This window comes from Castor canadensis, chromosome 7, assembly GCF_047511655.1.
Source record: "Castor canadensis chromosome 7, mCasCan1.hap1v2, whole genome shotgun sequence".
NCBI classification, from domain to species: Eukaryota; Metazoa; Chordata; class Mammalia; order Rodentia; family Castoridae; genus Castor; species Castor canadensis.
In genome coordinates this window covers 77,394,497-77,408,140 of record NC_133392.1, presented here as the reverse complement: position 1 = coordinate 77,408,140, position 13,644 = coordinate 77,394,497, and the positions used below count along the sequence as shown (strand labels likewise).

The 13,644-nt window shown below is 43.9% G+C and overlaps 1 protein-coding gene across 4 annotated transcripts in view; it reads left to right on the top strand.

The window, feature by feature from the left end:
• The window catches only part of Fam170b (family with sequence similarity 170 member B), a 71,581-nt gene extending 59,561 nt beyond the window's left edge, over positions 1–12,020 (top strand). For 3 of the 4 annotated variants that reach the window (XM_074079400.1, XM_074079401.1, XM_074079402.1), the window contains one exon: positions 3,633–12,020. In XM_074079400.1, the coding sequence (XP_073935501.1) occupies positions 3,633–4,411 (779 nt within the window). In that variant the 3' untranslated portion in view covers positions 4,412–12,020. Of the gene's footprint in view, positions 1–1,932; positions 2,428–3,632 lie in introns of those variants that run through there. The other variant, XM_020159848.2, reaches the window with a different exon arrangement.
• The last annotated feature ends 1,624 nt before the right edge of the window (positions 12,021–13,644 follow it).

Sequence of the window (13,644 nt, the reverse complement as noted above, 5' to 3'; positions counted from 1 at the left end):
TGTTAGCAATAGAGTAGAGAATTCATTTCCTCATCTCCTCGACACCCAGTAGCGTCAATCTTTGTAACTCTCAGAAAACGATAGTGCATATCATGCATTTTAAAGTTGTTGTGCTGCCCTTATCATAGTTACATGGAATATCTTCCCGTACATCTATCAGCCATCTGCATTTCTTCCGCTTGGAATTGCCTGTTTATTTCCTTTTACCCATTTTTTCTGTTTAGTCTCACTAAAACACAGAGAAACACATATTTGAACAGTGAGGTTTTTTAAACAATGAAAGATGACAAAGACCTTCAATGTTTGTGAAGACTGCTATCATTTGAGAAAGGCCACCCATAATTACAAATGTTAACATGTATTTCCTTTATATACATTTTAAATTAAACATAATCTCTGAGCTATAAGAAAATATTCTAGTTGCTTCACATGAGGCGGGAAAAAATTAATTTTTATTGTAGTAAATAAAAATTTACAGCCTTGTTTATTGGACGACTCTTTGTTTGCCTAGACATGTGCTATTTGTGTTACCCCTTAAAAATTCTAGCCTGTAATACCTATTTCTAGACTTTTATGCCACTAATCTTACTTTTGTGCTGGTACCCCTTATTTTTACAAAGCGGGTCTCTATTATTAACTTAGTAAGAAAGAACACGTTTACAATGTCTGCGTCCAGCTTGGGGTGTGACTTCGCATGACTCAGTGGAGCCCCCTGGTGTTTACTTGTGCACAGTGATCGCACCCTCTGGGAAGGAGTAGGTGCCAGAGAGATGTTGGATGTGTGAGTGATGCCCATGTTGCTTTTTGAATATTGAGATCACTTTCAATCCATCACCATCTAGAACTGTTTAGAATTTGGAATTCAAAGGAATAGAGTGGGTGACACTGCGCAAGAGCTGGAAAAGGTTGTTGCCCAGGACATCAGTGCAATGCATGCTGCTGAAACTGTATGCAAAAAATGGAGTGTCCTCCGGCCAAGAGATGGCAGGTGGGATTTGTGCCAGGCTGATTGTGATCAAAGTGTGATTCATGCAAATGAAGGAGGAAAATGAGGAGGAGGAAGAAGAGGAGGAGCAGAAGATTTTCAGTCCTCTTGTGAGTGAACCAGCACGCCTTGGAGCTGCAGCAATCTGAGGTACAGAGAGCAAGGCAGAGATCATGCCCTTGTCAACCCACAGTGTCCATCATTTATTTATTCATTAATTTGAAATTATTTAATAGCATGTCTTAATGTGTCAGCCATTGCTGTAGATACTACGAATATAGTGGGAATGATGAAGGGTATCTCTCACCTCTTGGAGTTGGCATTTAAAGAGGAGACAGAGGTACAGTCACAATACACACATAGACGTGATATGTGTCTGAGGATGGTACTGCCATCACAAAAAACAAAGCAGGGTAAGAGATATGGAGGACTAAAGAGTGTGCTTTTCCTCAGTGTGCAAGTGGGCTGCTCTGATAATGTGGCATTTCAGCAGAGACAGAAAGAAGGGAGTAAGCCACACAGGGAGGCAAGGAAGAGCCTGGAATAGACCGGAAGAAGAGCAGGTGGGAGAACCCAGGAGAGGAAGGTTCCTAGTGTGTTTGGGCAACAGAGAGGAAGCTGGAGCTGCAGAAACTGAGTGTGGTTATGCGCAGAGGGACAGGTGATGACAGAGGGTCAAGAAGCTTGCACAGTGTCAGATGGGAACCTTGGGAGGTAACAGTTTTGTGTCTCTGGTGGGAAGTAGGACCATTTTGATTTGGGGAATGACTGTACAGATGTGTCTGTGGTTCAGTGTGTCTGGTGTGAGACTGTGTGCATGGGTGTGTATGTGGTTAAGTGAATGTATTTGAGTGTCTCATGTAAGTGTCTATGTATATCTGTGTAAATATTGTTGATGCTATTGTGTCTGTGTTCACTTATGTTCTAGCATGTGTAGTTGAGTGATCATGGATGTATTCGTGCATGCCTATGTGTCTTAAGTGTCTGAGTTTATGTGTTTGTGTCCTTAGTGTGTACATGTGTTTAAGAGTACATGTCTGTGTTTTGTGTTTGTGTGTGTTCCCTGATACACTAGATAGAAAAGGTCCCAAGGAAAAATGAGCTTGCACAGGGAAGCCCCTCCAGGCACCCTGACTGGGTCTCTGCCTTACCAGTCCTCACAGAGCAGACCCATGTCGCTGATGACATCATAGAATAAAGCAAGCATCCTAGTGACCATGGGGAGCCTAGGTGCCACTCAGGCCAGGGGCCAGCTGGAGGGCTTCAGCAAGCCCACATTCACTCTCACCCAACAGCTGGAGCACTAGACTCTGGGTGCTGGTTTCAAATCATGAAACGGCACTTCAGGGATCATAGTGGAGAACAGTCATCAATTGACGGGACCACCCTGAGCGTGACCACACCTGAGTCCACGGAGGAGAGCGTGAGAATGTACTGGCCGTGTGGGCCAAAAGACAGGGCTGGAGGTGAGCCAGGTGTGCTCCCTGGGAAGGAACCTGGCAAGGCACCATATTGGTCCCTGATGGTGTTACCAAGGGTCGTGCTGACCATAAAAATAGATGGTGGTGTGGCAAGGAAAATGGTCTTTCCTGGATGCCTGGTCCTACCTAGGATGTTTGTTGTGAATACATGAGGTGATTTCAGGAGATATGGAGATGAAAATGTAAAATGTTCACTCTCACATATTTAATGTGTATTTGAAAAAAAAATTAACATATCAATCCTATGACTTCAGCAGTGAGATACAAATTCTTTTATAATAAATTGATGTGAGCTAGTCTAGAGCATCAGTTTGAAAATGACCAGATAGGTCCATGGGCAGCAACAGAGGTAATCTCTGCAAGTGGCCTCTGCCAGTCTTTTAAAGTCTCTGTGCCTCAGTTTCCTCATCTGTTGGATGAGAATCATAACAATGAAATTTCTTAAGGTTGTTTTGAGTATTAATGGAATTAAGACATGGCAGACACTGACATGGTGACAGGGACACCATGAGTGTTCAAGGAGATGGCCTCTGAGTAAGGTTGAGATGCATCAAGAATGGTGAGGGTGTCCCCGGCTGGCTCAGCCGAGCCACTTCTCAAGTATTGCTTTTGACACCGGCTACATTGGGCTGCTGTTTATGTACAATTTGAAGAATTGTGGCAGGTGTACATTTGTATAGGCACCACCACAGCCAGCATACAGGACATTAGCACAACCCCCAATAGTTATCTTGCACATTTAGGGTAACTAGCTCTTCCACCCCACCCCAGGCTCTTGGCAACTGTTCTGTCCCTACAGATTTGCCTTTTCTAGATTGACATTTAAATAGAATCATATGTTGGGCAGCCCTTTCAATTTTATTTAGCAAATGCAGTAGAGATTCAGCCATATTGCTACCCACAAGAATCATTTTATCCGTGAATACGATGCATCTCTTGTCTGTACCACAATCCACCTGCCTGTTCAGTTGATAGCCTTAACTATGTTTTCGGTGATGACAGTCACACATTTCTAGATCCTTATTTCTGGACCCGATGAGGTGGCATTATTAATATTCCCAAGTTATAAGGAACCCCTCCCCTCCTCCATACCCTGGGGTGACTGAAGGTAGACTATGTTCTGATTCCTTATAGGGCATTGATGAAAATGTCCTTCTGCTTTTCAGGGACCTCGAAGAAGGACGAGTTATCTCCAGGGCCGGGGCCTGCCCTTCTCCACGAAAACATCTTCCTCGCAGCGCAGGCTCGGGCTCAGGGGATGCTGCGTTGGAGCAGCTCCACGTCGTCCCAGTCCTCCTCGGACTACCAGTCCTACTCCCTTTACCGGTCTTGCTACTCCAGCAAGCAAGAGGAGCAGGACGCCGCCCCGCAGAGCGTGAGCGCCCTCTACACCCACGTGCAGACCGTGCGTGGCGTGGCGGTGGCCTGGGAGACAGACGCTGGCTTCGAACCAGTCAACAGGAAACCCCGCATCCACGAGGCCGAGTTCATTAAGCGACAGCGGCGGAAAGGCACCTCCTTTGAGATGGCCTCCAACACCGATCTGCACTGGGACCTGGAAGCTTGCAAGAACAACTACTGTCTGGAGACCGACGACTCGGAGCTGCTGGGCCCACTGGAGTGCTGCCTGCAGGAGCTGCGGGCGCACCCCGACTGGCTGGTCACCACCAACCACGGGCTGCGCTGCGTGGCCTGCTGCCGCGTCTTCCCCACGTTGGAGGTGCTGCTGGAGCACGCCCAGCACGGCATCCGCGAGGGCTTCAGCTGTCAGATCTTTTTCGAGGAGATGCTGGAAAGGAGGCGGGCCAGAGATCAAGGACAAGAGCAGCTGGAGGAGGAGGAACAGAGTCCTTCCGACAGTAGCCCATGTTCCAGGACCCACAGCAAGGGCAAGGTGTTTACATCACAGCAGCAAGAGCAGCAAAAGCAGCAGCAGCAAGCCTGAGGTGAGCCGCCCACCCTGCCCTCAGCTCCAGCACCTCGGGCTGCTTCTCCTTTTCCAGCCACCAGGGCAGGGGAAGAGGACCAGGGTCCTGGGGGAAGGAAGTAATCACAGTGAGGAGCAACAATACAAGAGGTAAAGGAGCCCTTCCCCCAGGGCCCAGCATTTCCACCAGAGTCCATTTCAAAAACCTGAGTCCAACGAAGAGGGCTTCAAGTGTTCCGGATGGTTCTTGCAAGCATGTGGCCGCAAGAATTCCTATTTTTGTTGGAGGATCAGCAGGTCCACACTTTCTGTACAAGTAGATGTGGCTCATAGGACAGCCAATTGCAAATGAAGCTTCGGCCCTATATTTTTCATTGTTAGAAATCTGTCAGATGCCCTAGTTCTATGTTGTTGGGATTAAACTTGAATAACTCAGTGTGTAATTGGCTGAACCATGCTATCAGATTGCTCCCACGAAAAACGGTCATTTCTACAGAATACAAGCTACCACAGGCCTAGAAATGGGCTGAGGAGGTCCTTCTAGTCTGTAAGTTCATCTATGTCAACTATACATTTTTAAATGTTACCATTAAATGCGTCTACACCCTCCCACTCAAATCCAGTGCAGAGGGCTGCATTCGCTCAAGAGAAGACATCGGTCACGGCCCACTGTGTTTTAGGTACCCTCCCCAATGGAGCACATCCAGGTTGAGGAGGCCTTACTAGAAATGTTTGGGACCGGAAATATTTCGTATTTTGGAATATTTGTATGCACCTAATGAGCTATCCTGGGGAGGGGACCCACATGTAAACACAAAATTCATTTTTGTTTCATATGTACCTTACACATATAGCCTGTGTGTGCATCTGAGATCCATCACATGAGGTCAAATGCGAAATTTTTCACTGTGGTGTCATGTCAACACTCAAAAAATGTTTCAGATTCTGGAGCACTTTGGGTCTCAGATTTTTAGACCAGGGATGCTCAACCTGTACACAGACTCCATTACTTCCAGTGACAAACAGAACACTTACAAGGGATGAATCACATCAAGAAGGTTTGGGGGTGGGGGGCGCAGATCCCTAAACACACACTAATTGATCAGGATGAAAAACTTTCCCCAAAAGGTGACACAGACAGAAAAGGCAGGTAAAATAAGCTAGACCAGGGTTTCTCAATGATGGCACTGTGGTAAGTTAAGTCATTCTTTGTTGTTGGGGCTATCCTTCCTCTACTCACTAGATGTGAATAGCATTCCCTCTCTGGCAATTGTGACAATCAAAAACATCTCCAGGGATGGGGATGTATCTCATTGGTACAGCACTTGCCCAGCACACAAGACCCTGGGTTCCATCCCTAGCATTGCAAAAAAAGTCTCCAGACGCTAACAACTGTGCCCTGGAGAAAAATTGTCCCTAGTTGAAAACCAACAAGCTGGACAAAAAATGGAGGCCTTAGACAAGAGAATGACATTGTACGTTTGGGGACTTGCCAGCCACTTGACCTAGAGGCATTTATCTCTATATCCTCCATAAAGAATTAGCATCCACCATGCAACAGGTGCTGAATTAGTCCTGGAGAATAAAAAGTGAACAAAGAATGAAACACACATGATGCTGTTCTGTGGAGCTTATGACCAACAGGTGAATATGTATGTAAAAATAATTTGCTGGTACTGGGGTTTGAACTCAGGGCCCTTCTATCACCATCTCTTAGCATTCCCTGTTTTACTTGCTATGCTGCAGCCACATTGATCTTTCTCCTTAAATTATCAAATCTTTTACACCTCAGGCCTTTTGCAACCCTCGTTTTCTAAGCTCATCTCTGAGGATATAGTTTACATGTCACTTTTCAAAGGGCCCTTTTTCGATCATTCTGTCTTAGCATATGCCTCATTCTAAATGCAGTTGGTTTGAAAAGAGAAGTGACATGACCAGGTTTATATTTTAAGAAGCTTTGGCTGATTGTACAGGGATTGAGATAGTGGCCAAAGGAAAAAGAAGTGGAGAGATCAGTCAGGATCTGTTGCAGAAGTCCAGGTCAGGGGTGGTGATGACTTGGACAAGACTGGTCATAAGCCAAGAGGGAGAAGAATGGTTGTATTCAAGACATATTTGGGGAATAGAGTCCAAAGGACTTGGAGGTTTGTCAAGGGGGTGCCTCCAATTCCAAGCAGGAGCCACTAATGGCTGTGGTGGGAGTGTGCACATGTGTATGTGTGCAAGCATGGATGTGTGTGAAGATATTTGTATGAAAGCGTACATGTGTGTGGTCATGCATGTGTAAGCATGGTCTGCCAGTGGATTAGCAGGCCTAGTACTGGGACCAGGATGATGAGGTCAGTTAAGACATGGTCAATTCTAAATACTAAAGGTATGTTCAAGCAGAGGTGTTGAATAGGAAGTGGTTTCTGATTTAGAACTCAGCAGACAAGTCTGCATTGTGGGGTCGGGGGGCAGGGAGGAGGAAAAGAAGGAGGAGAAGGTAATGATTAGCTGGGAGGCTAACAAGCCTGCTTTTGAGCAAGCTAGGTTTGTGATAGGAATATTTAGAAGGGAGCTGGGATGAAAGGTGTAGAGTTAGGAAGAATGGTCGCTAGGATGGAGGTAGATTTAGTCATCCCACAGCCTTATGTTGGATGCACTCCCTCTGTTGGTTCCAGTGCAGCAGGAAGCCATGATGTCAGCTGCAGGGATGAGGTCAGACTTGTCAATGTGTAGTAGAGGCCATATGCTGCCTAAATTTTCTGAGAAAAGTGCTGAAGGATCTATAGGAAGAAAAAAAGGCCCAACTTTGTCAGTCTTTTCTCAGAAACGCTAATCTGGCATTAGAGGGAGTTTAGTAGGTTCAACAGGCAGGTAGAATCCAAGAACAAAACAAGGGATGAACGGACTGCTGAGCCAGGAATGGTGAGCACTAATAAGGAGGAGAATTTAAAAAATCAGTAGGCAAAGATATAAAAATGAGCTAAAGTCTGAAATTTCAGCCTTTAAAAGACTTAGGTCTTTTATATGATAAACTCTGATATTCTAGGACCTAAGTGTTGTTTTAAACACTTGAATAAGAAGTCATGTATGTGCTTCATGATCCAATGAGGTGTAGGTCCTATTATTATCCCTGCTGTATTAGTAAGTGAGCAGGGACCATGTCAAGGTCATATGACTGGTGCATGGCAGAGCCAGGCTTCACACCCAGACAGCCTGACTGCAAACCTACGTTCTAATCATCACACTAAGACTCAAACTTTAATGTGAAGAGAGATGCAGGTGTTTAGGAAACAAACATGTCAACTCCCAGGCTGTATTGTCTTTAGATTAAATAGCAGCAGCTGGAGATAAGGGCAGGAAGATAGGTGCTTAGAACAACTGAAGGATGACAACAACTTTGGTAAGCAAAATCTAAAGCAAGGGATAATTTCAACTGACAAGGTACTGGGGTTTGAACTCAGGGCTTCATGCTTGCTAGGCACTGGTGGAGCCACTCCACCAACCCTTGTGTTTGGATACTTTTGAGTTATGGTCTCACTTTTTTTTTTTTTTTTTTTTTTTTAGCATGAGCTGGCCTGGAACTGTGATTGTCCTGGTCTTTGCCTCCTGAGTAGCTAAGATTACAAGTGTAATGACTTGTGCTTATAACATAAATTCAAGTAAGTTAAATATGAATTATGTATGACCAATTAGGAAATCAAATGGAAAATATTCCATCCACTATGTCTTAGTCCATTTTCTATTTCTATAACAAAATGCCCAAGACTGGGTAATTTATAAGGAATAGAATTTAATTTGGCTCATGATTGTGGAGGCTGGGAAGTCCAAGAACATGGTGCCAGCATCTGGTGAGGCCTTCTTGCTATATCATAACAGATGAGACAGAGCAAGTGTGCTGGCTTAGGACTCTCTTCCTCTTCTTATAAAGCCACTAATGCCATTCCATGAGGCCCCACTCTCATGACGGCATCTTATCCTAATCTCTTCATAAAGGCCTTACCTCCAAATTCCTTTCACTATTGTGCTATGACAAATACCTGAAAAAAACCAAATTAAAAGGAGGAAAGACATATTTTGCTCATGGTTTCAGAGAATTCAGTCCATGATCAGCTGGCTCCATTGCTTTAAGGTCTATGACAAGGCAGAAACAACATGGAGGAAAGACATGGTGAAAGAGAGCTATTCACCTATGACAGCCAGGAAGCAAAGCAAAAAGGAGTAACAGGAAGGGACCAGGTCCAAAACCCTTCAAAGGCACACCCCTACTTCCTCCATGAGGCACCACCTTCCATAGTTCTACCACCTTCCAATAGTCTATTCATATTTTCATCTCTCAATGGACTAAAGCATTGATTAGGTCACAGTCCTTGTGATGTAATCTTCTCTGGAAATGCTCTCACAGACACATCCAGAAGTATGTTTTATTAATTTCCTAGGTGTCTCTCAGTCCAATCAAGTTGATAATCACACACAAGATTAACTGTCACATGCATTTGAGGATTAAGTTTCTATCACACGAACATTTGGGGGGCACATTCAAAGCAGAGCACACCAGATAAACAGATATTCATGGAAATATTGCAAATGCAATGAAATATTCAAATGATTATCACTAGTTGGCAATTATTGATTTTTTTCCCCTCTAGTTCACATTATTTTGTAAGTTTTCTGTATTTGTAAGTGCAACTTCTAAACTAAAAAAGGCAAATAAAACATTTTCTTATAACAATACCTCAGCTGAAAGTGACTTTTGGGGCTGACCTTATTTGCATCTGTGGTCTATAGACGATACTATGAGAATCTCAGCTCTTAAAATTTTAATCTTCAGTCCTTCAAAATTAAATTAGCATTGATTTAAGAGCATTTTATAATAGGTGAGGAATCAGCCTACTCAAGATAGAAAAATGACCAACCTTTTTTGAAAGGGTATTCTTGTTTCTTACAAAGGTTGAAAGCCTTAAGTGAGAAGGATCTCAAGGGAGAACCACGGTTCTCAGTTAGAGAGAGAGAAGAGGTGATGAGTCAAGGACAGGAACAAAACCTTATAAACAGGGCCATGTAAGGAGAATAATGGGAAGGATTTGAAGAAGGATGAAAGAAAGATAAGAAAGTTGATAAGGAGGCAGAAGGGGAAACTGGGACACATGAAATGAACTAGGAATGTGACATCATGAAGGGGTTTAAGAGGATTGATGAGGGTCCCATTGTTACCAGTGGGTGGTCTCAGCAGACCCTAGTTGAGAAGAGCACAGGTCCTTCATCTACCAAACAAAAAATGAACAGAGACATGCAGATTGCAAAGCAGCAGCAAAGTCTTCTTGAGAGTGAAAATAGGAAAGTCCACACCCCAAGGAGGGGGATTGAGAGCAGACTCTGGCAAGGTGGCTTCAGAGCATCATCTATAGCTCAAGAGTACCTTGGTTTGGATGGGTACTACTCGAGGTAAACAAGGTGGGAAGATTTGGGTGGTACTCATGGGTGGCTTTTGGTGATTGACAGATCGATTGCATATGTGAATTCACTCTGTTATAATGAGAGCAGTCCGTATTTGTTAGGCTATAACTAGGGGCCCTTGTGTGCTGCCCCAGTTTGGGTGCAGAGGAAAATGCTATTTCAAAATGGGCATGTTGGGGTGACTCTGGGTGGAGCTAGATGACCTGTTCCCTGTGAGATGATCTGTGAGGATGCTACCTATTCCACTTAACCTGGTTTGGGTACTTTCCCTAAATTTCCTGCCTCACCATCAAAGATAGTAGAATCCTGACAGATTTTCCATAAGTGTCAACAGGCTCTGAAGTGCTCAGTAAGAGATGTGGTTATAGACTGATTTGTGTCCTCACAAAATTCCTATGTTGAAGCCCCTAACCCCCAGCACTTCAGAATATGACTGTATTTGAAGATGAGTCTTTAAAAGGGTAGTTAAGGTAAAATGAGGCCACATGAATGGGTCTTAATTCAAGATAACTAGTAATCTTACCAGAAGAGGAGATTATGACATAGAGCTGGATAGAGCAAAAGTCATGTGTATTAGTCAGCTCTGTCTGGTCTGGGAAAGGGAAGGGTAGAGACACCTATGAAGAAAATGGCCTTCTATAAGCCAAGGAGAAAGGCCTGAGAAGAAACCAATCATGTTGACCAAGGTGTGAGACTGATACCTTGTTCAAACTCCTAGCCTCCACAACTGTGAGAGGATGCACTGTTGTTTTTTTCAAGCCCACCTTCTGTGGCACTCTCTGTGGCAGGCTAAGGAAGCTGATGGATTCTGAGGAGCAGGAGCCCAAGGCAGGAAGGCAGTAGGTCCACCTTTGAGTAGTAGGTGCGTCCTTATGGGAGGGAACCTTCAGAGACGAGGGTCCTTAGGAGTATAAGCATATAGTGAGTCCCCCATGAATAACTGTAGGTGTAAGGGCTGGAAATAGCATAAGTAAGTACATCTAGGAATAAGTGGCTAACTTTGGGCCAATTCAGGGTCTCTGGCCCTGTGGCTATAGTTTTACAGAAGGAGTTGGGCACGTGAGCACATGGTGACACTTTAAGCCTCCCATCTTCCTCTGTCAGTGAGACCAGCCAGAAGGCCTCAAGGTGAATGAGCTGAGTATAAAGGATGAGGAGGATGTGCTGAGCTGAGGGAAAGATGCAACAAAAAGTTTCCTGAAAATGCCATGTCTAGATCTCAATGCCTGGAACCTAGAGCCAGACCTGAGTGTGCATGTGGGTGTGAGGATGACGACATATGTGTATGTGTGTGTTTCCATGACAATGACACCCTGGGCCATGCTGACGCATAGCTTGGGGCATAGCATACGGACCCTGTAAGAAACTTTACAATGACACATCCTCCCCAAGGGCATTTACACTGCGCTGCAGGACTTGCTGAAGCTGCTCTGAGCACACACCCAGGAACCACAAGGGCAGGAAGAGCATGACAATTGTCCCTAAGCAGTGTTTGTGAACTTGAGCGTGATCCTATCCGAAAGTCAAGAACATTCTTCCTGAGCCTGTGCTGACATAAATTATTGCTGCTGCAATGATTCAAATGGCACAGACACAAACATCCAAGTTTATGGTTGTTTTACAACTGTGAAACGAAAACATGTAAGTTAAATACAAACAATTACAACAGCAATAAAAGACATACTAACATTTTATGTGATGGTCTGTGAAACCAAGTTGCCCTCATTGAGTTTGGGACTGAATGTGGTTCAGATTCTTCTGGAGGTGATGGGTTCTCCCCATCATGTGCTAGAAACATGAATCGAGCTGATGAGCTCCATATTCTCACCTCCATGGAGTCAAATGACCGTCCTGCTCCCCAGGGTCCTCTGTTGCTTATAATCCGCTGCTTTATAGACTTGCTCCAGGCTGGGAATCTGTGTCTCTCTCTATGGAGATATACAGAGAGATGTCTTAATTTCCTATTTCCAAATTATTAGGAGTCCAGAATGGGAAATTCCCTAAAGCCCAAGTCTTCTGCTTAGATTCCTAAAACAACAGAACTCTATTTCATTATAACATCTCTTAAATTGGAAGGGAACTTTTTAGAACCAATGGTAACTTATAATAAATGAAATATGGAAATTTGTAATGATATACTAGGTAATAATTACAGGATGCTTGTAATCATAATATAAATCAAATAAAACTGGGATGTCTTCAGATAAACTTCGTAAACTTTTTTTAAATAAGTTCTTCCTCTGTTGCCTAGGCTGGCCTTGAACTCCTGAGGCTCAAATGATCTTCCTACCTCAGCTCCCAAGTAGCTGGAGCTACAGGTGCAGGTGCATGCCATTATACCTGGCCATAAACAAACTTTTATTTCCTAAATTTTATTTAAAAAAAAAAAGCTTAACAGAAGTTGCAAGAGTAGTACAATGAATTCCATGTACATTGTATAGTTTCAACTGCTCTTTTCCTTTTGTCTCTCTCCCCGTGTCTCTGTTTCTTTCTCTATAATACATACTATATATAACTTATTATTTTTGCTGACCACTTAGTGTGGATCTCCTGAAGGGCAAAGTCATTCTCTTCCATAGTCACACTTAGGAAATTCAACACTTACATAGGTAAACTATACATTCCATCCATATCAAATTTTCCAACACTACCAATAATGTCCTTTTCAGTAATTATGTGAGCTTGGATCACACATTACATCTAGTTGCTAAATCTTTTCACCTCCTTTATCCTGGATAGTTCCTCAGTCTGTCTTTTTGTTCATTGAATGTGAATCAGTGGTCAATTTGAAGGTAAATCTTCCCTGAGTTCAATTATACAGTTGACCTGTCCAGTTCCAAGGCTCTTCCTTATTCCTACTCCTCCGCCCCCTTTTAGAGCTTTCTAAGAACTCGGTGCCGTTTGTGTCTCTTGGGAGCTGGTCCAGGTTTTTTTTCCAGCCAACCTGCAGAATCCTTTAACATCAAGCTCATACTTACTGTTAAGGTCATTGCTGTGGTTTGAATGTAAAATGTCCCTCCATAGGAGGTGATGGTGGCACTATTTTGGGAGGTGATGGAAACTTTAGGAGGTGGGCCTAGCTGGAGAAAGTAGGTCACTGGGTGCCTATCCTTGGGATCTGGATCTCCCCCTGGCCCCTTCCTATATCTTTCACTCTGCTTCCTGTCCACCATGACCTTATTTAGCCTCAGCTACATGCTCCTATACAGTGATACACTTCCTCACCAAGGGCCCAGAATCAACGGAGCCAAGGACTAAGAACTGAAACCTCTGAAACTGTGAACCAAAATAAACAATTTTTCCCCTTTAGCTGTTTTTCTCAGGAGCTACACTGGCACAAAACTGGCTAATGTGGTTGAGAATGACGCCTATCCATCAGGACTGTCAACGAGGTAGGTTTGGAGTTGCTGTTTCAGTCTCCACTGTAGACTTTCAGGTCTATAGCTTCACATTTTCTTACCTTAAAGGAAAGCCCACTGCACTCCACACCACTTCCCTAGCAGTGCACTGAAGATGCTGCTGCAGGTGTCATGCAAACCCCACCAAAAAAGGCTCTAGGCATTTTTCTGATTGGATAGATGGACGCATTGTCTGTAACTATGATCTTTCTTATCTTCCCTGCCATCAGCCACAGCTGAAAACCATTTTTTGAGTTTACTCTGTTTACTCCCTTCTAATGGCAATTCATGCATGCAACTGTTTTTAGCTATAATGCCTCTGTGAACAATATGGAGGGGGAAACCTTCAAAATTTCTTGGCTCCTTCCAAACTGAAATAGCAACATGTAGAAATCTGCTGAACACCAGAGG